General features: G+C 42.6%; 1 protein-coding gene and 1 pseudogene across 1 annotated transcript in view; both read right to left on the bottom strand.

Moving 5' to 3' along the window:
* Positions 1 to 8,758, bottom strand: part of LOC124010532 (mediator of RNA polymerase II transcription subunit 12-like) — an 88,359-nt gene extending 79,601 nt beyond the window's left edge. Inside the window, 8 exon segments of the mRNA XM_046323053.1 lie at positions 1 to 120; positions 3,018 to 3,290; positions 4,042 to 4,152; positions 5,214 to 5,389; positions 5,635 to 5,794; positions 6,077 to 6,268; positions 6,364 to 6,468; positions 8,422 to 8,758. Of these exon segments, the coding sequence (XP_046179009.1) occupies positions 1 to 120; positions 3,018 to 3,290; positions 4,042 to 4,152; positions 5,214 to 5,389; positions 5,635 to 5,794; positions 6,077 to 6,268; positions 6,364 to 6,468; positions 8,422 to 8,523 (1,239 nt within the window). The 5' untranslated portion in view covers positions 8,524 to 8,758.
* Positions 8,759 to 23,581: 14,823 nt separating this feature from the next.
* LOC124010678 overlaps positions 23,582 to 25,168 on the bottom strand; it is a 46,066-nt pseudogene continuing 44,479 nt past the window's right edge.

Raw genomic sequence — 25,168 nt, 5'->3', positions numbered from 1 at the left:
TGGCATGGGCAGGTTGGAGGGGGAGATGGGCAATAGGTCCAGTGGGGAACCAGTCTTGTTCCGGCTATCTGTCAGAGAGTAGTGCCACACCAGGGCACTGGGACAGCACAGCATAATACTCTGACGAAACCAAGACGAGAAGAATAAGAATTTAGGGATGTGACTGACAATAGGGCGGCATATAACCTAGCTGTTAGAGCATTGGGCCAATAACCGAAAGGTCACCAGTTTGAATACCCGACAATGTAAAAAAAAAAAAAATCTGTTGATTTGTCCTTGAACAAGGCAGGTAACCCCAATTTCTTGGGGACCTAAGCATTGAAGGTCGACAAGAACACAGTGGAACATGATAGTTTGTTGGTGATGTGGACACAAAAGGAACTTGAAACTCTCGGCCTGCTCCATTACAGCCCCTTTGATGTGAATGGGGTCATGTTGGGCCCTATTTTTCATGTAGTCCCACGATCAGATCTTTTGGGTTGCTCACGTTGAGGGAGAAGTTGTTGTCCTGGCACCACACTGCCAGGTCTGAGCAGACCTACCACTGTTGTGTTGTCAGCCAACTTAATGATGGTGTTGGAGTCGTACTTGGCCACAAAGTGTGGGTGAACAGGGAAGACAAGAGGAGACTAAGCACACACCCCTGACTGGCCACCGTGTTGAGGATCAGTGTGGCAGATGTGTTGTTGCCTACCCTTACCACCTGGGAGTGGTCCGTCAGGAAGTCCAGGTTCCAGTTGCAGAGGGAAGTGTTTAATCCCAGGGTCCTTAGCTTAGTGGTGAGCTTGGAGGGCACTATGGTGTTGAACACTGAGCTGTAGTCAATGAACAGCATTCTCACATAGGTGTTCCTTTTGTCCAGGTGGAAAAGGGCAGTGTGGAATGCGATTGAGATTGCGTCATCTGTGGATGTGTTGGGGCGGTATGCAAACTGGAGTGGGTTTAGGGTTTCCTGTCAAAGCACTTCATGGCTACCGACGTGAGTAGTAGTCATTTAGGCAGGTTACCTTTGTCCCTGTGCCCAAGAAAACAATGGTGGTCTGCTTTTAACATGTATGTATTACAGACTCTGTCAGGGAGAGGTTGAAAATGTCAGTGAAGACACTTGCCAGTTAGTCTGAGCATGCTTTGAGTACACTTACTGGTAATTCGTCTGGCCTTTGGCTTTGTGAATCTTGGCCTGTTTAACCTATTTTGGGTATTTTCACCTTCGGATGAAAAGCGTGCCCAAAGTAAACTGCCTGTTACTCAGGCCCAGAAGCTAGGATATGCATATCATTTGGATTTGGATAGAAAACTCCAGTTTCTAAAACTTAAAATAATGTCTGCGAGTATAACAGAACTGATATGGCAGGCAAAACACCAAGGACAAACCATTCGGGGGGGGGGGGGGGGGGGGGGGTCATAGGATTTTCCATTTTTATCCCTATGGGATACCCTTATTATTAGGAACCTGGCTGCAGTTCCTATGACTTCCATTAGATGTCAACAGTCTTTAGAGATTGTTCAATGTTTTTCTTTTGAAAAATGAAGAAGTAGTGCTATTCATTGTAAGTGTCACTCCAGGTGGACTCTACTAATGCGCGTTTATTAGATACTTTGTAGGCATGTCTGAATCAAATGCGCCAAATAAATGGACATTTTTGGGACATAAAGACAGATTATCGAACAAAAGGACCATTTGTGATGTTTCTGTGACATTTTGTAGTGCCAACAGAAGCAGATCTTCAAAAGTAAGGCATGAATTATATCGCTATTTGTGACTTTTGTGGTGCACCTGCATGGTTGAAATATGATTGTGTGTTTGTATGCGGGGCGCTGTCCTCAGATAATCGCATGGTTTGCTTTCACCGTAAAGCCTTTTTGAAATCTGACACTGCGGCTGGATTAACAAGAAGTTAAGCTTTATTTTGATGTAAAACACATTTTTTTAAAGAATGTTAAATGTTATTTTTGAATTTCACGCTATTTCACCGGATGTTGGCCGGGTGGGACGCTACCGTCCCACCTGCCCATAAGAAGTTAAAGGTCTTGCTCACATTGGCTTCCGAGAGCGTGATCACAGTCGTCCGGAACAGCTGGTGCTCTAATGCATGCTTCAGTGTGGCTTGCCTAGAAAGCGGCAACTCTTGGCTGCCCGGCCAAACTGAGCAATTGGGGGAGAAGGGCCTTGGTCAGGGAGGTGACCAAGAACCCGGCGGTCACTCTGACAGAGCTCTAAAGTTCCTCTGTGGAGATGGGAGAACCCTCCAGAAGGACAACCATCTCTACAGCACTCTACCATTCAGGCCTTTATGATAGTGGTGGCAGACAGAAGCCACTCCTCAGTAAAAGGCACATGACAGCCCGCTTGGAGTTTGCCAAAATACACCTAAAGGACTCTCAGACCATGAGAAACAAGATTCTCTGGTCTGATGAAACCAAGATTGAATTCTTTGGCCTGAATGTCAGACGTCACGTCTGGAATAAACTTGGCATATCCCTACGGTGAAGTATGGTGGTGGCAGCATCATGCTGTGTCAGTGTTTTTCAGCGGCAAGGGAATGAAAGACGAGTCAGGATCGAGGAAAAGATTAATGGAACAAAGTACAGAAAGATGATTGATGAAAACCTGCTCCAGAGAGCTCAGGACCTCAGACTGGGGCTAAGATTCACATTCAACAGGACAACAGCCATAAGCACACAGCCAAGACAGCACAGGAATAGCTTCGGGACAAATCTCTAAATTAACTTTAGTGGCCTAGCCAGAACCCGATTTAATCAATTATAGAAAAAGGCTGTAACCTAACAAAAAGTGGAAAAAGTCAAGGGTCTGAATACTTTCCGAAGGCACTGTAAATATAACATGGAAAATCAGAAACAATCACAACACTGAACATTTTACCAAAGCTAGTTCACCAACTTAGTCATGTACCAAACTAGCCTGATGGCTTAGCAGTAATATTAATAGTACTTCAGTAGCAGTAATAAGCAATCCATTCAGTTCAGTGGGAAGGCTATTGAGCGTGTTTGTGTACCTGTAGCATGCAGCTGAACCCAAACACCAAGGGCCTGTGTTGAGGGCAGATGAAGAAGTCTGTAAATGGGGTCTGGGGCTGATTGCCCCCTGCGGGCTGGGAGGTAGGCATGGGGGGCAGGACGTTCCCTGGCTGTGCCAGGATGCTGTGGGCTGGGTGTCCCCCGGCGCCGGGCCCCAGGCTCCCGTCACTTAGCAGCAGGTTGAGGCGTCGTGTGCAGAAATAGGCCAGCCTCCGGGACAGGTAGGCCGACTGCACAAATTCCCCTAAGTACTGAAGGAGGGGACATGACTCACAAGGTCAGTACACACTCTTCAGAGCTGATATGTGATCACAACAATGGAATACGGGGAGAAAAGAAAATAGAGGAGAGGGTAGATAAGTCCGCTTCAATGACTAACCTGTAAAAGTTAAGGTAAATACATTTACTTCCAAGTGGATTAAACTGCACCGCCAGGGGAATATTACTGAAATATTGTTCGTTACTTAGGTTATTGTTAGAAGACTGCTAATAAACTTGGTGCTTGGCGTCACCCTGAGAGTGTCATTAACAATGTACCATTTCTGCACAAAAGTTAGTTTGAAAAAGTAGCTTATAATGCCCCCAAATGTATAATTAGAAGATGCCAGAAACCCTGGACATTTCCTGATTCTTGAAGATAAATTACATCTCGAGTGTCTCCTTAAGTTACTCTTTCCATGTGAAATGTGTGGTTTGTAACGTGGAGAATGAAATCCATCACTGCAGTAGGAGAAAGATAATCTAGGAGAAAGGTTGCTAGTTTGAATCCCTGCACTGACAAGGTAAAACATCTTGCCGATGTGTTCAAGCAAGGCACTTAACACTAATTGATAATAGCAGACCCTGGCCGTGACCTCAAGTCTCCAAAGGTGTCTCAGGGGGAGCTGGGATATGCAAAAAAAAACACATTTCCAATACACACTTGTGTGAAATAGGAAAAACATAAGCAACCACCAAATTATTAAAATGATGGGTGCTGTATGGATGGTATATAGGCATTACCTGTAGCAGGAGGGGCAGTAGCAGCTTCAGAAGCTCGTCCTCTCCAGGTCGGACCTTCTCGGAGCATTCCAACACCCACGTGAGGAACTCGTGTCTGTCTAGCATGCCATCCTGGACGCAAGCAAACAACCGTTTGTTATTGCTTGGTCTTCTACAACAAAGTATTTAGCGTAAATTAATCCTATGAAATTACTCCATTTCACTATTAATTCAGGGAGGTTTTAAAATGCCTCGCAAAGAAGGGCACCTATTTGTAGAAAAAGCAGACACTGAATATCCCTTTGAGCATGGTGAAGTTATTAACTTTGGGTGGTGTATCAATACACCCAGTCACTACAAAGATATAGGTGTCCTTCTCAGTTGCCAGAGAGGAAGGAAACTGCTCAGGGATGTCACGATGAGGGCAATGGTGATTTTAAAACAGTTACAGAGTTTAATAGCTGTGAAGGGAGAAAACTGAGGATGGATGAACATTGTAGTTACACCACCATACTAACCTGTACAGAATAAAAAATATTCCAAAACATGTATCCTGTTTGCAATAAGGCACTAAAGTAATACTGCAAAAAATGTGGCAAAGAAAGGTACTTTCTGTCCTAAATTCAAAGCATGTTTGGGGAAAATCCAACATCACCAAGTACCAATCTTCATATTTTCAAGCATGGTGGCGTCTGTATCATGTTTTGGATATGCTCGTATCCAAAGTGAACCGTTTTTGCTTGTTTGTGATGCTATGTTTGCATCTAGCCTTAATCATAAAATCCATACATTGTCTTATTATTACCTCATGGCTCTTACATTACCTCATGGTTTAGTTTAACAAATAAATGACTGGCCCTCTAACAATAAGCTAACTTGCTAGCAGTTTCATGACATTTCCCTCTTCAATGAACCACTAATTACACAGTGACATAGTGAAATAGGACTATACTATCACAACAGCCATTGCAGACAACTGTGTAAAGCTAACATCAAAGTAACAATTCTAACCAAGTAACAACTCAATTTCAAACTGTTCAGTGAAAAAAATTGCAGTTTGCTTATCACAAACTCATCAGACATAGGTCCCTGGTTGAGGCAGGCAGACATATGAAAACCTGAAGACAGACATGCAACCCGACACAGGCAGACAAACAGACAAAAAAAACAGACAAACCAAAGGACCATCCAACCTGGAACATGAACATGGCCAGCTTCTCATTGTACTCCCACTGCTTCATGGCCGTGTCCACCTCGGCCGAGGTGGCCGGGAGAGGAGAGCCACAGCCCTGGCTGGGAGACTGGCGGTAGAACTCAGCCACCTTCTGCAACTGTTCCCACAGGTACTTTGTGATGATCTGAGTCCATTCTGCAGTGCAGACAGAAAGAACAGTTCAATTCCTAACAATGACATATGCTCCTGTTAATGCAGCATGACTGAGCAAATATCTAGAGATAAAGCAGCCTATCTTTTCTAAATGGCAGTGAACACACCCAGGATATTGGAATGTTACATTATTGAGGAGCTTTGGCTGGAAAATGCTCAATCATAAAAAACTGATGTTCCTAGGAGGATGGATAGGCTATATATTATTTTAAGGAGTGCTTGCTTACCTATGCAGGGGTCAATCACGTGCCGCTTCTTGACTTTTGTTTCTGTAATGGCGGCGTGATACGCACAGGTCATCTTGATCATCCATGCTGAGCGCATCACGGGTACTGTGTACTTGGCCAAGTAGCCAAAAACCTCCTCCTTTTTACTAAAGATCGGCACCTAGCACACCAACACAATTTAACAAAACAGGTTTGATGGAGGATGTTGCTGCAGACTATTTTTTCGAATTTTGAGTTTGTGAGGGTGCTGTTATAATTTGAAGTGAGCTATTTTAAGAGTGCTGAAGAACAGTGAGCCTGATTCGAACCCATACTGACATGTGCTCCAGAGGCAGTGCATAGGTCGGTAGACCGCCCCAGGCCAGAACACAACATATTTCTTTCACAATGTAGTGCTCTGCTGAATGTGCACCGTAGGGATGTTTTTGGTACAAAGTCCTACCTTCTTTGCCAGCTGGGTGAGTGGTTTAGTTCCGGCCAAATCTGTAAACCAGTTGTTGATAGAGCTCTGTGACCTGGCAGTAACGAGCCAGAAATTGTCCTTCTGGTTAACCTGCGGCTTCCGTTTGCCTGTGTCTGGAAATGTGTTGTAGCGCAGCTTCTCTGCAATGATGCTGCTGAAATTTGAACTAATCTGTTGGGGTAATAGGGAAGTATGTAATGACAACATGAATCATGATTCATGTGACACATGTGATACAAAGAGAAACATTACGAGTAGAAGATCACCTTTGAGGGATTAAAGTTGACATTTTTAGCACTTCCATGTTCATCCCCTGACACTGCCGGTTGATTATTAAATCCTTGCTTCACATTCAACGCAGTCAATTCATCCTGGAACAGAAATTGACATTAGATCTTGTGAAATTCAGTCCATGCAGTTGATGAAGTCACACAATGAACACCTGAACACAAAACAAATGGCGAATAGCTCATTGGGGGACTGAGTAGCTCGATAATATCATTGAGTTTACAGTTTTACATTTTACTCATTTAGCAGAGGCTCTTATCCAGAGCGACTTAGTTAGTGCATTCATCTTTAAGAGAACTTGGTGAGACAACCACATCACAGTCGTAGTAAGTACATTTATCAGCATTTATCAACAAAGATGTGGCGACATCCAGAATGTCTGAAACCCTCCCTTATTTTATATATGACATCAGTGTTATTCCCCCCCCCCCCCACACACACACACACACACAAAAAAGTTTCTGGGATTGGAGGACTTCTCCGCGAATGAGTAACACAATAGGCTGTGACGAGCTGTACTACCCTATCAGGCCCCATAGCTTGAGTGCAGAGAAATGGAAATTTGAAGAATGGATGAAGTGGGAGTATGTTTTGCTTTATTTTGTTGACTATTTTAGTTGTGAGGAGTGAGTTAGATTACCAATCAAGTATGGTTTTCTTTTTTACTTTGAATCCAGTAGTGGGTGGCAATACAACTTTTGGGATGTAGTCCACCCTAAAACCTCACCGAAGGTGGTCATGTCTATATGGGGTACAGCTTTTGTCAAAATTGCTGCGTAAGTTCTTCTAGACCTGCTACGAAAAGTCAATTGACAAAAGCTGTATTCCCCTCTCGACAAAACCGAATTCGAGCTAGGGTTTCAGATGTTTTTGGAAGATGGGCAAGGACTCTGCTGTCCTAGCATCAGGGGGAAGCTTGTTACACCATTGGGGTGCCAAGACAGAGAAGAGCACTAACTGCTGAGCGGGAGTTGATCTCCCATAGGGGTGGGACTGCCAAGAGACCAGAGGTGGCAATTATTTTTTACTAAGTCTAAGGATCCTATGCCAAAAATGCCTGGAAAGTTAACTAAAATGTCACTGTAATTAGTAGAAGCCCTACATCATGACCAATAGTTTCCCACAGCAATTTGTACACAAGTAGTCTCCTGGCACAGTAAATGAGAACTCCAGACAGTGCTAGCTAGCTAAAATTATATGGCTAAAGTTATCTAGCTATGGTATTGGTAGCTAAACTAGTAGTTCACGTTTGCTAAACTGTATAGCTAGACAAACATTGTAGATTATAATAGCTAGACACACACATGCTAAAATTAGCTATGTTAGCACAACATGCAAGGCTTCTCCCCAAAGAATGTAAGAGGCGATGCGCCACCTTCTGGCAATTTTTTGGCAGTTACAGGTGTTCAAAAACACAAAAATCTCTTGAGTCCCCTGGCTGAACTCAGCAGCACCACCTTGTTAAATCCTGGGGAGAACCCTCAATGGTAACGTTAACCGTTTGCCAATTTGTGAAAATGAAGGCATTTAGCTAGCTAACATAGCTGCTAAATATGCTAGCCAAGTAGCTACCTAGTTTGTTATCGATCAAGCTTCTCCAAAATGAATCCGAGTTGTGTACCTAGCTAACTAACGTTACATTAAATGCAAGCAAGTTTACCTAATCTGCAACCATGCAAGTAACGTTAATGGTTAGTGCACTAATTTGATAACTTGAAATATGGCCAAATTATCTCTCGTAAAGTTTACATTTTGGTTACGTCAGAAAAGGTTGGCTAGCTAACTACGAGCTAGAATGCTACTGTTATCAAGCTAACATTACCTGGTTGATGTTTAGCAAACTGAAAAGCCAAGTAACGTTAGATGTTCATTGTTATTGCTAGAGAGACTGGCTTGGGCCTGTGATAGCCGTCTGGGACGAGCTAGCAACCGTAGTTAGTTAGCCAATGGGACTCCTTTCCAAATAACGGTAGCTAGGCTCTCTGTGTCAATTTGTCTTTGCAACGTTGGTTTGAGAAACGATTTAAGTTTCTGACCTCTTTTTGCTTTGGGTCTTGAGGATAAACGTCCGGAGGTCCGAGTCGTGGCCGCTTCAGTGGCCGGTGTTCGTAACTCAGGATCCCAAAAGCAGCCATCATTCACCGGCATCACAGCCAAGGCTTTTCTCTTTCCGTTGGGCTCACTAGTTCCCACAGCCACAAAGTCCCAATTATGGCTAAATCCCTCCTATTTCTCTTCACATAGTCTGATTTTTAAACGTAACCACACTGTTAACCTCACCTTAAATTAAGGCCAAGAAACAATTCCCCCCCCGTTATTTTTACGATATAGTTAATTCTGACTTTGTGGCTGTAGTAACTAGAACAACCCTTTTTCGGTCTGAGTCTTGGAAGCCGGAAGGACGCTGATGCAGATAAGATAACTCAAAATACGGTCGTCACTAGTTACCAAAGCCACAAAGTCATACACCCCGCCTATTTCTTACATGTATCTTCTTAAAATCTGTTTTTAAACCTAACCCCAAACCTTCTTGCTAATTTTATACCTAATCCTAACCATAGATTAAGACAAAAAAGCTAATTTAGTTTTTTATATATTTTTTACGATATAGCCCCTTTATTTTTTACTTTGTACCTGTGGTAATTACATGTCATTTGTAATGTGCCGACTATACATTCATTAACATTCTACAAAATAGCTAATAATATTCTTTCTTTACACGCATTTTTATTCATGCTATAGGTTTGTTTATGAACCGGGTAGTTTAGATCCTGGATGTTGATAGGCTGAAACAACCTGCATAATGCATAGTTTGTGTGGAATTTACTCTTTTATATTGCAACAAAGTATACATGTCCACATGACAGATCATGGAATCATTAGCAGTTTAGCAGCGAACCTGGTGAAACCTAATTGTGATTGTTGGCATTAATTATTATTATTTGTAGTATTCCTCTTCCTCCCCATAAAGCCAAATTAAAATGCAAATTCCCATGAAATGGTGAGGCCTTGGAAGATGCAATTAAAGACAGGAAAAAACTGCTTCTCCAATAGAAATACTCGATAAACACTTGTAGGCCATGTCATGGCAATGTAGCACCAGCTGCATACCACCCCACAACCCACTGCTGGCTTGCCTCTGAAGCTAAGCAGCGTTGGTCCTGGTCAGTCCCTCAATGGGAGACCAGACACTGCTGGAAGTGGTGTTGGAGAGCCATTAGGGGACATTTCCCATCGGTCTAAGGAGATCCCCAAGGCAGCGAAGGGGCCATTGCCCTGCATAGGGTGCTGTCTTTCAGAAGGGAGGTTAAACAGGTGTCCTGACTGTGGTCATTAAAAATCCCATGGCTCATATTTTAAGAGTATTAACCCGGGTGTCACGCCTAAATTCCCAACCTGGCCCCATTCCATCATGACCACCTCATCAGGTGGGTGCTACACATTGATGACGTGAGTTTCCCCCCTACCATTTAAAGTGCTTTGAGTACCTCAGTTGCTAGAAAAGCGCTATATATATCCAATCAATTATTAAACTTGTGGAGAAACACGTAATTGGGACTTTGCGCCGAACTGCGCATATGCTGGTTGTCAAATCAAAGGCACTCCTTCAATACGAAGTTGTTTTTGATTCAAATTGAAACGGGTCACTTTTCAATCAAATGCCGACATTGTGACTGTAATATTTGTGTTGTGGAGAAATGACCAGGCAGGAGACTGGAGTACAGTTAGGTTTTCGTTTAGTAAAAAAAAAAGTGCTCCACAGCCCCCGGCACAATAGTGCGCTTGTGCATTTCCTATTAGGTGTAGTAACGTAACACTGCCATAATACATCACTGCTTAGTAACAGCATAGTAACTAATATAAACAGATGTCGATCACACATACTACACTCCTCCCCCATAGTGTTTAACTCCCAGAGAAAGAGGTAAATATGTTAGGGAACTACTAATGCAATATCTGAACAATGCATTCTTAAACATTTTTCAACTACTGGGTTGAAGCAGACTTTTCCAAACCCAGCACAAATCCAGGGGATTATTCTGCCCCGAAGATGGAATGTGTGTCCTAATTACTAACCCAGGTAATGTCCTCTTTCTTTCCTTTTATCTAGGACATATTAAAGTGTTTGTTTTACTGTCTGTTACCTCCCGAAACAGCTCAACTCACAGGTCAAGCTTTTGAGGTGCCCTTCGCTGTCGATTAGGATACCTTCGCTCCTCCTGGGCTTCCGGTGGTGGGCCAGGTTCGGGTGGAAGGTCAGGCTCTGTCTCTCCCGTACATCCACAGTCAGGAGAATAGTCCTGGAGGTCGTTATTGTTCTTGTTCTCTCACCATGTCTCTGCTGGGGCGTTGGACCGTAGCAGATGATCCACATGAGCGTTGACATGGCGATGACCAATTTGGACTTGGTAAATGCGTTGCAAGATCACACCTGAGTTCCACAGGCGCTTGGGGTGTCTGAAGTCACGTACCATCCCCTTCTCTCCCTCTTTGAATTATCTGACATTCTTTGAGTGTCTGTCATGAGCTTTCTTCTGCTGTAGCTGGTGCTTTTCCACAGTGCTTGACAAGTCTGGTTTCAACAATGTCAGGCGGGTACGTGGTTGGCGTTTCAGAAACAGTTCAGCTAGTGTACATTCCGTTACTGTGTGTGGTGTGTTACAGTAAGTAAACAGTAACGATGCAATCGCTATCGCACTGAACACTGCCTTATCCCATCGGGACAAGAAGAATACCTAGTTCAGAATGCTGTTCATTGACTATAGCTCAGCCTTCAACACCATGGTACCCTTCAAGCTCATCATTAAGCTCGGGGACCTGGGTCTGAACTCTGCCCTGTACAATTGCTTCCTGGACTTCCTGACATGCCGCCATCTGGTGGTGAAGGTAGGAAACAACACCTCCACTTCGCTGATCCTCAACACAGGGGCCCCACAAGGGTGCATGCTCAGCCCCGACTGCATGGCCACACACTCCTTGAACTCAATCATCAAGTTTACAGATGACACAACAGTAGTAAGCCTGATTATCAGAAATGTATGATTATTTATTGATTATATTTACAAGACAGCCTACAGGGAGGAGGTGAAGGCCCTGGCTGAGTGATGCCAGGAAAATAACTTATCCCTCAACATCAACAAAACAAATGAGTTAATCTTAGATTTCAGGAAACAGGAGAGGAATCACGCCCCTATCCACATCGACAGGACAGCAGGGGAGAAGGTGGAAAGCTTCAAGATCCTCGGCGTACACATCACTGATAATCTGAAATGGTCCACCCACAAAGACAGTGTGGTGAAGAAGGTGCAACAGAGCCTCTTCAACCTCAGGAGGCTGAAGAAATGTGGTTTGGCCCCTAAGACCCTCAAACTTGTACAGATGCACAATTGAGAGCATCCTGTCAGGCTCTATCACTGCCTGGTACAGAAACTGCACCATCCGCAACCACAGGGCTCTCCAGAAGGTGGTGTGGCCTGCCCAACGCATCACCGGGGCACACTGCCTGCCCTTCAGGACACTTACAGGATGTCACAGGAAGGCCAAAAATATCATCAAGGACATTAACCACCTGAGCCACGGCCTGTTCACCCCGCTATCATCCAGAAGGTGAGGTCAGTACATGTGCATCAAAGCTGGGACTGAGAGCATGAAAAACAGCTTCTATCTCAAGACTGTTAAAAAGCCATCACTGACCAGCTTCCACCCAGTTAAGCATCCCTGCACCTTAGAGCCTGCTGCCCTCTATACATAGACTTGGAATCACTGGCCACTTTAATAATGTTTACAGACTGCTTATCTCATCTCATATGTATATACTGTATTCTATTTTAGTCAATGCCAGTCCGACATGGCTCGTCCTAATATTTCTATATGAATTCCATTCTTTTCCTTCTAGATTTGTGTACTGTTGTAAATTGTTAGATAGTACTGCACTGCTGGAGCAACACCAGCAATAACATCTGCTAAATATGTGTATGTGACCAGTCCAATTTTATTTTATTTGAGTGATGACATGTTCAGCTACTTAAGACATTTGCTCCAATCTAGGTTGTACCTTTTACATGTTGAGAAAATGAACAGCTAAGGAAGAATTTTTCACTTCTCTACCTATGTTTCCATTCAGCCATTTTACTCGGATGAATTACCCGACGCATTAAAAAAGTCACCACCGGGTTGATGGATTTTTTTTGAATGAATGGCAACAGACAATTTGTTTGTTTGACATTGGGGGAGGGGGGTATTTTTGTGTCAAAATTCATTATGCGAGAATTGGAGGTGGAAACGCCTTAATGAGCAAATATTGATATAATAAACATATCGATGTAAACTTGGACTGAAGCGATGATATGTTGTGCAGTAATCCCACTACGCCCCGGGAAAGCATGCAGTTTATTAGGCAACATATGAAATAAATGAAGATGAACTTCACAAGGTGGTAAATGTGCAAGGTGATGAGCTTGGAGCTCCTTTCCAATTAATATTGAGGGTCTTTTTCTGGTGACATGATGATCGACGCTTGACTACCATTTGACAAATACAAATAATATCACTCTTATCCATAATAATCTCATAATGTAACATCATAACGTCCCTTCCGTCTTCAAGAGAGCGAGAGTTGCACCCCTTCTGAAAAACCCTACACTCGATCCCTCCGATGTCAACAACTACAGACCAGTATCCCTTCTTTCTTTTCTCTCCAAAACTCTTGAACGTGCCGTCCTTGGTCAGCTCTCCCGCTATCTCTCTCAGAATGACCTTCTTGATCCAAATCAGTCAGGTTTCAAGACTAGTCATTCAACTGAAACTGCTCTTCTCTGTATCACGGAGGCGCTCCGCACCGCTAAAGCTAACTCTCTCTCCTCTGCTCTCATCCTTCTAGACCTATCGGCTGCCTTCGATACTGTGAACCATCAGATCCTCCTCTCCACCCTCTCCGAGTTGGGCATTTCCGGCGCGGCCCACGCTTGGATTGCGTCCTACCTGACAGGTCGCTCCTACCAGGTGGCGTGGCGAGAATCTGTCTCCTCACCACGCGCTCTCACCACTGGTGTCCCCCAGGGCTCTGTTCTAGGCCCTCTCCTATTCTCGCTATACACTTGGCTATACCCTCGCTATACCCTCTCCTATTCTCGCTAGTCACTTGGCTCTGTCATAACCTCACATGGTCTCTCCTATCATTGCTATGCAGACGACACACAATTAATCTTCTCCTTTCCCCCTTCTGATGACCAGGTGGCGAATCGCATCTCTGCATGTCTGGCAGAGATATCAGTGTGGATGACGGATCACCACCTCAAGCTGAACTTCGGCAAGACGGAGCTGCTCTTCCTCCCGGGGAAGGACTGCCCGTTCCATGATCTCGCCATCACGGTTGACAACTCCATTGTGTCCTCCTCCCAGAGCGCTAAGAACCTTGGCGTGATCCTGGACAACACCCTGTCGTTCTCAACTAACATCAAGGCGGTGGCCCGTTCTTGTAGGTTCATGCTCTACAACATCCGCAGAGTACGACCCTGCCTCACACAGGAAGCGGCGCAGGTCCTAATCCAGGCACTTGTCATCTCCCGTCTGGATTACTGCAACTCGCTGTTGGCTGGGCTCCCTGCCTGTGCCATTAAACCCCTACAACTCACCCAGAACGCCGCAGCCCGTCTAGTGTTCAACCTTCCCAAGTTCTCTCACGTCACCCCGCTCCTCCACTCTCTCCACTGGCTTCCAGTTGAAGCTCGCATCTGCTACAAGACCATGGTGCTTGCCTACGGAGCTGTGAGGGGAACGGCACCTCAGTACCTCCAGGCTCTGATCAGGCCCTACACCTAAATAAGGGCACTGCGTTCATCCACCTCTGGCCTGCTCGCCTCCCTACCACTGAGGAAGTACAGTTCCCGCTCAGCCCAGTCAAAACTGTTCGCTGCTCTGGCTCCCCAATGGTGGAACAAACTCCCTCACGACGCCAGGACAGTGGAGTCAATCACCACCTTCCGGAGACACCTGAAACCCCACCTCTTTAAGGAATACCTAGGATAGGATAAAGTAATCCTTCTCACCCCCCCCCCCTTAAAATATTTAGATGCACTATTGTAAAGTGGCTGTTCCACTGGATGTCATAAGGTGAATGCACCAATTTGTAAGTCGCTCTGGATAAGAGCGTCTGCTAAATGACTTAAATGTAAATGTAAAATAATGTAGGTGCAAACTATTGGCTGGAGCGAATGTGCTTGTACTGGAATTGGCACATTTGCTATATAACGCAACAGTTTTTGAGACAAAACCATCAGAGTTAAAAATGCGATGGAAACCCATTTAACTTCTATTTGTCATTCGATACATGCGAATTTAAAACCAGTTAATGTAACCCCAAAAAGTAGTGATTTATCATGAGTGCCATAAAAAATAACTAGAAATGCTGCACACTCAAAGGTTAAAATCTCACCTTTCTGGTAAAAATAGTTAAAAATGGTTGAGGTTTAGTGAGTTGAGGATATATGTATATATGATAAAAATATGAAAATGTAATATTTTATATGACGCATTTCCTATTCAACAAAACTGTATGAATAAGGCTTGAAATTACTTACAGGCTTTCTAAACATAGCGTAATCAAATTATAAAACGACTAACAAACTATTCAGACACCTTGAATTTTCACATTTTGTCACCTTACAGCCTTCTTCTAAAATTTATGAAATTGTTTTTTTCCTCATCACTCTACACGAAATACCCCATAATGACAAATCAAAAACAAGTTTTTAGAAATGTTTGCAAAAAAAAAAAAAACGGAAATATCACATTTACATAAGTATTCAGACCCTTTACTCAGTACTTTGTTAAAGCACCTTTGGCAGCGATTACAGCCTTGAGTCTTCTTGGGTATGACACTACAAACTTGGTACACCTGTATTTGGGGAGTTTCTCCCATTCTCCTCTGCAGATGCTCTCAAACTCTGTCAGGTTGGATGGGGAGTGTCGCTGCACAGCTATTTTCAGGTCTCTCCACAGATGTTCGATCAGGTTTAAGTCCGGGCTCTGGCTGGGCCACTCAAGGACATTCAGAGACTTGTCCGGAAACCATTCCTGCATAGTTCTGGCTATGTGCTTAGGGTCGTTGTCCTGTTGGAAGGTGAACCTTCACCCCAGTCTGAGGTCTTGAGCAGGTTTTCATCCAGGCTCTCTCTGCAGTTTGCTCAGTTCATCTTTCCCTCGATTCTGACTAGTCTCCCAGTCCCTGCCATTGAAAAATATCCCCACAGCATGATGCTGCCAACACCATGCTTCACCGTAGGGATGGTGCAAGGTTTCCTCCAGACGTGACGCTCTCGGCATTCAGGACAAAGTATTCAGACTTGACTTTTCCCACATTTTGTTAAATTATAGCCTTATTCTAAAATTGATAATTGCTTTCCCCCCCCCCCAATCTACACACAATACCCCTTAATAACAAAGCAAAAACTGTTTTTTAGGAATGTTTACAAATGCATTAAAAAAAATGAACCTGAAATCTCACATTTACATCAGTATTCAGACTTTGTTGAAGGACCTTTGGCAGCGAGTACAGCCTCAAGTCCTCTTGGGTATGACGCTACAAGCTTGGCACACTTGTATTTGGGGATTTTCTCCCATTTTTCTCTGCAGATCCTTTCATCCTCTGTCTGGTTGGATGGGGAGCGTTGCTGCACAGCTATTTTCAGGTCTCTCCTGAGATGTTCGATAGTTTTCCTCAAGGATCTCTGTACTTTGCTCCGTTCATCTTTCCCTCGATCCTGACTAGTCTCCCAGTCCCTGCCGCTGAAAAACATTCCCACAACATGATGCTGCCAATACCATGTTTCACCGGTGAGATGGTGCCATGTTTCCTCAAGACATGAGGTTTGCATTCTGGCCAAAGAGTTCATGTTGGTTTCATCAGACCAGAGAATCTTGTTTCTCATGGTCTGAGAGTCCTTTAGGTGCCATTTGGCAAACTCCAAGCAGGCTTTCATGTGCCTTTTACTGAAGAGTGGCTTCCATCCGGCCACTCTACCATAAATGCCTGATTGGTGGAATGCTGCAGAGATGGTTGTCCCCCTGGAAGGTTCTCCCATGTCCACAGAGGAACTCTGGAGCTCTGTCAGAGTGACCATCGGGTCCTTGGTGACCTCCCTGACCAAGGCCCTTCTCCCCTGATTGCTAGGAAGAGTGGTTTTAAACTTCTTCCATTTAAGAATGGAGGCCACTGTGAATTCTGCAGAAATGTTTTGGTATACCCTTCCCCAAATCTGTGCCTCGACACAATCCTGTCTCGGAGCTCTATGGACAATTCATTCGACCTCATGGCTTGGTTTTTGATCTGACATGCACTGTCAACTGTTGGACCTTATATAGAAAGGTGTGTGCCTTTCCAAATCATGTCCACTCAATTGAATTGACCACAGGTGGACTCCAATCAAGTTGTAAAAACAAGTCAAGGATGAATAGAAACATGATGCACTAGTTTTAATGACTCCAACCAAAGTGTACAGTGGGGCAAAAAAGTATTTAGTCAGCCACCAATTGTGCAAGTTCTCCCACTTAAAAAGATGAGGCCTGTAATTTTCATCATAGGTACACTTCAACTATGACAGAAAAAATGAGAAATAGAAATCCAGAAAATCACATTGTAGGATTTTTAATGAATTTATTTGCAAATGATTCTGCTGATGATTCAGCCATACTGGTATCAAGGAAGGATATAGTTTACATAGGTGAGACCCTGAGTAAGTAATTTCATTTTGTTAGAGATTGGTTGTCTGGCAACAAATTGTCACTACATTTGGGAAAAACTTTATCGATTTTGTTTGGAACAAAACTTAGATTGCTTAGGGCTGACAAAATAATGGTAACCTGTGCAAACAAGGAGATTGAATCTAAAACAAGTGTATCTTATCTTGGTGTTTCCCTGGAGACCCGATTGCTGCTAAAATTCTTTCTAAAATGGTGAACAAATTGACATGTTTATATCGCAACACTAGATATTTGAACATTAAAGTTAAGAAACTGCTCGTCTCAACCTTAATTTAGTGTAATTTTGATTATGCCTGCTCTGCTTGGTATAGTGGGCTATCATAAAAGCTGAAAAAGATAATGCAGGTCATGCAAAATAATGTTATCAGGAGTTCCCGGTGGGCTCGTTGATGATTGTGCCCCAGGTTACATGACAAAAACACATTGATATGGTCTATAACCAACACAGTCACAATACCAGAGCTAGTGTTATGTCTTGTAAAATGCCAAGAGTAAACATTACTGCGAGGAGCATGTTTTTCCATAGAGGTATTTGTCTATGGAATAGCCTTCCCTTGGAGAGCAAGCAAAGAAAAAGTTAAATTAGATTTAAAAAGCAGTTAAAAGGTTTCCATTTGGACAAGTTTGTCTCAGTAAGAGAAACCACTCCACTGCCCCTTGTGCCCCCTACTGTAATATAAATATAATACTGCTGGTCAGGTGTATTTATGTGAAGGATCGGTATGATGTGCAATTAACAGATTGTTTTAATGTGAAATGAATATGGTTGATTTTTAAGGTTCGGTAGAAGTGCAGTGAATAGTGTCACTTTTTAGGATGTCAATATATAAATGAATGTATTTATGGTTGTTTGTAATTTTGTCTTGCCTTTTAATCATTAGAAGTGTTATTGTTTTTACCATCGACGACCACTTTGGAAACAAGCGTTTTAATTCATACTTTCAATAATACAATGTGGACCTCGGGTTCCACATTGTACATTTTGTTGTATATGTCTGTTACTCAAAATAAAATCAATTATATAAGAGTCTAGCTAACCTGTAAAGTATGGTTCAGTTTGGCTGCATGGTGGCGCTGTTGGACGGGAAAAATCATCACGGCCATATTGTTTGAGCAAGAGTCTTGGAAAACACAACATTTGGTGCTGATCGGTTCAGTGGTTCTGTAGAAGAATACGTTTTAAAAGTAGTCAACATCATTGAAAATGATCCAAAATACATCATAAACATATTATATTGCATGATCAGTTTGATTTCTGATATTTGGCAAGCGTGGTAAACAGTACCGAAATAAATTGTCCTAGGGCAGGCAATGTCTCCAATTTTTCCTGATGATGGGTAATTCATTATCAGAGCACCATGCAAGCCAGGGAAGCACCATATCCGAGAACAATGAATGCAAGGACAATATTTCATGTATAAAAATCATAAAAGATTTCAGAATATACAATATTTCAAGGCAATCTTTACAATTTACCTAGCAACATATTGCTTATTGCACACCATGTTTGCTCAGTATATTAAAATAGTTTAAGGCATCTAGATGTTTAGAATCCTAAACTTTGTCCAAAAACAGTTGCAGTCATGGTCTGTGGTTGTTTAGAACTAAAACAATAACTTTAATTATTTATTCCACAACTGCTGTTCTGCATACTCATGAATATAACTGTGCTTTATTCCAATACACAATAGAATGATTACACATTGATATACTACATTCCTGCAACAATACAAGAGACTATATGCAGATACAGTTTCAACATACCAGCATAAGGATAAAATACCCTAAACAGAAGGTTAGCGCAACAAAAATGCTAATCTTGTGCCATAACAAAAGGCATAAGCTACAACATCACTACACTACACAATGACTGATAACTAGAGGCACATATATACACTGCATCTGTTAGGATTCACCAAAATGATCACATTATAATAAATTCGGATTTAGTATTGACACATTTATTATTATTACTCAACACATAAATCTGAGAATATATTCCTGACAGTGCTTATGTGGAATGGTTGCTTTTGTATCAGTTGTCCAGTGATTTGACCGAGTCATGTAATTTTGACTAAATATATCGTTAAAAACGTATAAATTTTGCCAACCAGCATTGTTTTTTTCAAGTGATCAGTGGCGCAACTTTCACTGGGGACAGACGGGGGGAGGGGTGCATGGGGGGCATGTCCCACATTCTGGAGTTGCATTTTTATCCCCTCCAGTTTTCGATCGGTCTGTTAGGAGGTTTGGAGTGTTTATCCGACTGGATCAAAAAATGTAAATTGTCCCCCCCACTTCTAAAACCAAAAGTTGCATCCCTGCAAGTGATATACATGTAACTGAAAAATTAAGGAAACCCTTGAGTAAATAAGGATACAAAGTATATTGAACACAGGTGCTTCCACACAGGTGTGGTTCCTGAGTTAATTAAGCAATTAACATCCTATCATTCTTAGGGACATGTATAAAAATGCCCAGTAGTCCATTGTTTTAGCTACCATGGCTAGAAGGAAAAATATCAGTAGGCAAGTTTCCATTGACAAAAGCAATGTTGCAAAATAAATAAAATGTTTAATGGAAACGGCAGACATAGGAGACATTTTCTGAAGATCAACATTTTTATCCGTTCGACAGGTGAATTTTTCTTCAGTCAAACTATTTATTAATGCACAATTTGCCTAAATGGGTAATGAAAATACTTCAACCACTACATGTGTATTCCACACTGTAGGTTTTTGCAGGAACATTTTTATTTTTTTGGTGTGACATCATCATGCCCAGCTGTTTGTAAATCGACAAGTTAGTTAAATGGCTAGGCACCCTAGCAGACAATCGTTGCATCTATTTTCAATGCAAACTTTCTAAAAGTCGACCAAAGAAAAAATATATATCACTGGACAAGTTAATGGAAACATAGCTACTGACTTTGAAAGAGGGGTCTCAAATGTGCATAGGGGGTTTAAAAGTGTGTGCGTGTGTGTTTCAAGTTAAAGTTGTATTAGTCGTATGTATACTAACGTACTGTATACTACATAATGAGTATATACTACATACTATTAGTTAATTTTAGTATACTGTAAACGCCACAGTATCCTTTCAGATGAGCGTACTTGCTCTTCACAGGTCTACCAGAAGTTGATGCTGTTGCTATGCTAGCTAATTAGCATAACAAATTACTAGTTAGACATTTTATGACTTCGGGTGTGTTCTTAAATCCAATATGGAGTGCCAGAGTGCATTCGTAAATTCAGAGCGTTGTCAGATTGTCCATTTGGGAATTCAGAGCATTTCGCTCTCGGAGCGTACAATGAAAGCTCGTGCAGAGGAGTAGGGTTGACTTGAGCGTTCTGACCTTACAACGGCATTCAAGCACCCAAGCTAAGTTGCTAGCTAGCTTGCTAGCTACTTTCAGACACAAATGAGACAAATGACAATTTCCTCGCCCTAGAAGAGTGGCTTATGCAGTTTTCATGTTATCCAGAGCGTTGGTGACTAACTGTGCTGCTGGCAACAATTTAATTATGCTTTTTTTGCTGACACCGACCATATTCAACGGGTGTTGAGCACTCGTAAATTAATTTCTGTGCTCTGAATTTACGAAAGCACCCGAATGACCATTGAGACATCTGGGAACTTAGGCATAATAACTATATCCATACTATGACCAGTAAGCATACTACAGTCGTGGCCAAAAGTTTTGAGAATGACACAAATACTCATTTTCACAAAGTCTGCTGCCTCAGTTTGTATGATGGCAATTTGCATATACTCCAGAATGTTATGAAGAGTGATTTGCTGAATTGCAATTAATTGCAAAGTCCCTCTTTGCCATGCAAATGAACTGAATCCCCCCAAAACATTTCCACTGCATTTAAGCCCTGCCACAAATGGACCAGCTGACATCATGTCAGTGATTCTCTCGTTAACACAGGTGTGAGTGTTGACGAGGACAAGGCTGGAGATCACTCTGTCATGCTGATTGAGTTTGAATAACAGACTGGAAGCTTCAAAAGGAGGGTGGTGCTTGGAATCATTGTTCTTCCTCTGTCAATCATGGTTACCTGCAAGGAAACACTTGCCGTCATCATTGCTTTGCACAAAAAGGGCTTCACAGGCAAGGATATTGCTGCCAGTAAGATTGCACCTAAAGCAACCATTTATCGGATCATCAAGAACTTCAAGGCGAGCGGTTCAATTGTTGTGAAGAAGCCTTCAGGGCGCCAAGAAAGTCCAGCAAGCGCCAGGACCGTCTCCTAAAGTTGATTCAGGTGCGGGATCGGGGCACCACCAGTACAGAGCTTGCTCAGGAATGGCAGCAGGCAGGTGTGAGTGCATCTGCACGCACAGTGAGGTGTAGACTTATGGAGGATGGCCTGGTGTCAAGAAGGGCAGCAAAGAAGCCACTTCTCTCCAGGAAAAACATCAGGGACAGACTGATATTCTGCAAAAGGTACAGGGATTGGACTGCTGAGGATTGGGGTAAAGTCATTTTCTCTGATGAATCCCCTTTCCGATTGTTTGGGGCATCCGGAAAAAAAGCTTGTCCGGAGAAGACAAGGTGAGCGCTACCATCAGTCCTGTGTCTTGCCAACAGTAAAGCATCCTGAGACCATTCATATGTGGGGTTGATTCTGAGCCAAGGGAGTGGGCTCACTCACCATTTTGCCTAAGAACACAGCCATGAATAAAGAATGGTACCAACACATCCTCAAAGAGATACTTCTCCAAACCATCCAGGAACAGTTTTGTGACAATCAATGCCTTGTCCAGCATGATGGAGCACCTTGCCATAAGGCAAAAGTGATAACTAAGTGGCTCGGGGAACAAAACATCAATATTTTGGGTCAATGGCCAGGAAACTCCCCAGACCTTAATCCCATTGAGAGCTTGTGGTCAATCCTCAAGAGGCAGGTGGACAAACAAAATCCCACATATTCTGAGAAACTCCAAGCATTGATTATGCAAGAATGGGTTGCCATCAGCGAGGATGTGGCCCAGAAGTTAATTGACAGCGAGCCAGGACAAATTGCAAAGGTCTTGAAAAAGAAGGGTCAACACTGCAAATATTGACTCTCTGCATCAACTTCATATAATTGTCAATAAAAGCATTTGACACTTATGAAATGCTTGTAATTATACTTCAGTATTCCATCTGACAAAAATATCTAAAGACACTGAGGCAGCAGACTTTGAAAATGTATATTTGTGTCATTCTCAAAACCTTCGGCCACGACTGTATATACTCAATTCACGTAACAAATAGTATGGTTAGTGCGGTAAACATGAGTATTCGAACACAGCGCTGGTATACAGTGCCTTCGGAAAGTATTCAGACCCCTTGACTTTTTCCACATTTTATTAGATTACAGCCTTATTCTAAAATTGATTTAAAATAAATGTTTACCTCAATCTACACACAATGTTTGCTAATTTATTAAAAATGAAAAACATATATTTGCATAAGTATTCAGAGCATCTACTCAGTAATTTGTTGAAACACCTTTGGCAGCAATTACAGCCTTGAGTCTTCTTGGGTATACATTCAGAGTCCTGAACCCACTCCTGCGTTATCTTGGCTCTCTGCTTAGGGCCGTTGGGCCTTTGCTCTGGAGCAGGTTTTCATCAAGGATCTCTCTGTACTTTGTCTTGATCAGGAGTAGTCTCCCAGTCCTTGCCGCTGAAAAACACCCCACAGCATGATGCTGCCACCACCATGCTTCACCGTAGGGATAGTGCCAGGTTTCCTCCAGATGTGACGCTTGGCATTCAGGCCAAAGAGTTCAATCTTGGTTTCATCAGACCAGAGAATCTTGTTTTCCCGTTGTCAGAGTCCTTAAGGTGCCTTTTGGTAAAAATCCAAGCGGGCTGTTGTGCCTTTTACTGGCTTACGTCTGGCCACTCTACCATAAAGGCCTGATTGGTGGAGTGCTGCAGAGATGGTTGTCCATCTGGAAGGTTCTAGCATCTCCACAGAGGAACTCTAGAGCTCTGTCAGAGTGACCAAAGCCCTTCTCCCCTGATTGCTCAGTTTGGCCAGGCAGCCAGCCCCAGGAAGTGTTGGTGGTTCTAAATGTCTTCCATTTAAGAATTATGGAGGCTACTGTGTTCTTGGGAACCTTCAATGCCCCAGATCTGTGCCTCGACACAATTCTGTCTCGGCGCTCTACGGACAATTCCTTCGACCTCATGGCTTGGTTTTTGCTCTGACATGCACTGTCAACTGTGGGACATTACATAGGCACTGTGTGCCTTTTCCAAATCATGTCCAAGCAATTGAATTTTTCCTCAGGTGGACTCCAATTAAGTTGTATAAACATCTCAAGGATGACCAATGGAAACAGAATGTACCTGAGCTCAATTTCAAGTCTCATACCAAAGGGTCTGAATTCTTATGTAAATAAGGTATTTCTGTTTTTGCTTTGTCATTATAGGGTAATGTGTGTAGATTTCTGAGGACTTTGTTTTATTTAATCAATTTTAGAATAAGTCTAATGTATCAAAATGTGGAAAAAGTCAAGGGGTCTGAATAGTTTCCAAAGGCATTGTACACCAGGGATGGGAAACTCCAGTCCTCGGGGGTCAGAGTGGTGTCACTTTTCCCCCCATCTGCAGCAAACACAGCTGATTGAAATGAATTTAGTTCAAAACTGAAGATCATGATAAGTGTATTATTGGTGTAAGGTGTGTTAGCTGGGGCTGGGGCAAAAGTGTGACACCAATCAGGCCCCCGAGGAGTGGAGTTGCCTATCCCTCGTATACACCGTCCAACTAAATGCTTACTTTCAGGTTCCTTCAACAATGCAACAAAAAATAAGAAATAATAAAATATCAAAATATGAACAATGTAAATGTAGAATATAATAAATATTTTAGCATATGTATAATAAAGGAAGGCACAATTTATAGTGAAATATTTACACGTATTTTGGGGAGATTCGGGGGAAAATGTTAAATTTTGCTTTATCTAGCAATCATAATAAAAAGGTCTGGTAGCAGCAGTTAGCTTGTATAGTGCCTTCAGAAATTATTCACACCCCTTGACTTTTTCCACATTTTGCTGTTTTATAGCCTGAATTTTGAATGGATTACATTCCATTTGTTTGTGTAACTGGCCTACACAGTGTCTAGGGCGGCTTGTGGTGGCCCTAGACACTTAAAGTTAGTGTTTCCTTTATTTTGGCACTTACCTGTAGGTTTCCTTCTAATTATATCAGTAAAACACATATAGAATGTTCTCTTCTGAGTCTCATTGATAGCCCTGAAGAGCAACATTATCATGGAATTTAAAGTGCCACTGTAGTGTCATGGATATGTTCCCCTTTGTTTGCACTTGCTTTTTTGGCCTCAGAGAAATTCTCTTTCCACACAGCAGCAAAAGTCAGCAGGTATGACACTCCCAACTTTCATTAGATCCACATATTTGATGCATCTTTTGGAACATTGTCATCATTGTCATGAAGCCATCATTGGTTTTTGATATCAACAGACTTCTCTAGATTTAGCAGTAAATTGTAAGAACCTCTACTATTGCCCTTTAAAATAACATCTTCCTCACTTCATGGAAAGATTAAGATGTTCTTCTTCAAAGTTTGTGCAAGTGAGGTCCTCTGCTGCATTGCCTGTTTTATAAGAGCTCCTTTGTACCTATTCGACTGGGGTCACTTCTTTGTGTTACTGAGCTTGCCGTCAAATGCCTCGAACATGGCCCGGAATCGGGAGTTGACGTCTGCCAGCAGAGCTGCAGGGGCGTCGAACTCCAACATCTGTTGATGAATTGAGAAAATAAATAAAGTATTTTATGACCAACAAGTCTTTTGACTCACACCAGAAATGTGCCCTTAAGTATAATGTAGTATATCAAATATTTTGTTTAGTATATTAGCCCACCTTTCATATGATTCAATAGATTTGAGCTACTTTTGACCAGAACCCTATAGTCCCTGGTCAAAAGTAGTGCACTACATAGGGAATAGGGTGCTATTTGAGACACATTGTATATTTCTATGGTGCAGAAGACCG

Source organism: Oncorhynchus gorbuscha, linkage group LG23 (assembly GCF_021184085.1).
Source record: "Oncorhynchus gorbuscha isolate QuinsamMale2020 ecotype Even-year linkage group LG23, OgorEven_v1.0, whole genome shotgun sequence".
Classification (NCBI taxonomy): Eukaryota; Metazoa; Chordata; class Actinopteri; order Salmoniformes; family Salmonidae; genus Oncorhynchus; species Oncorhynchus gorbuscha.
Note: the sequence above shows the minus strand (reverse complement) of the source record. Positions and strands in the feature narration are given on the sequence as shown.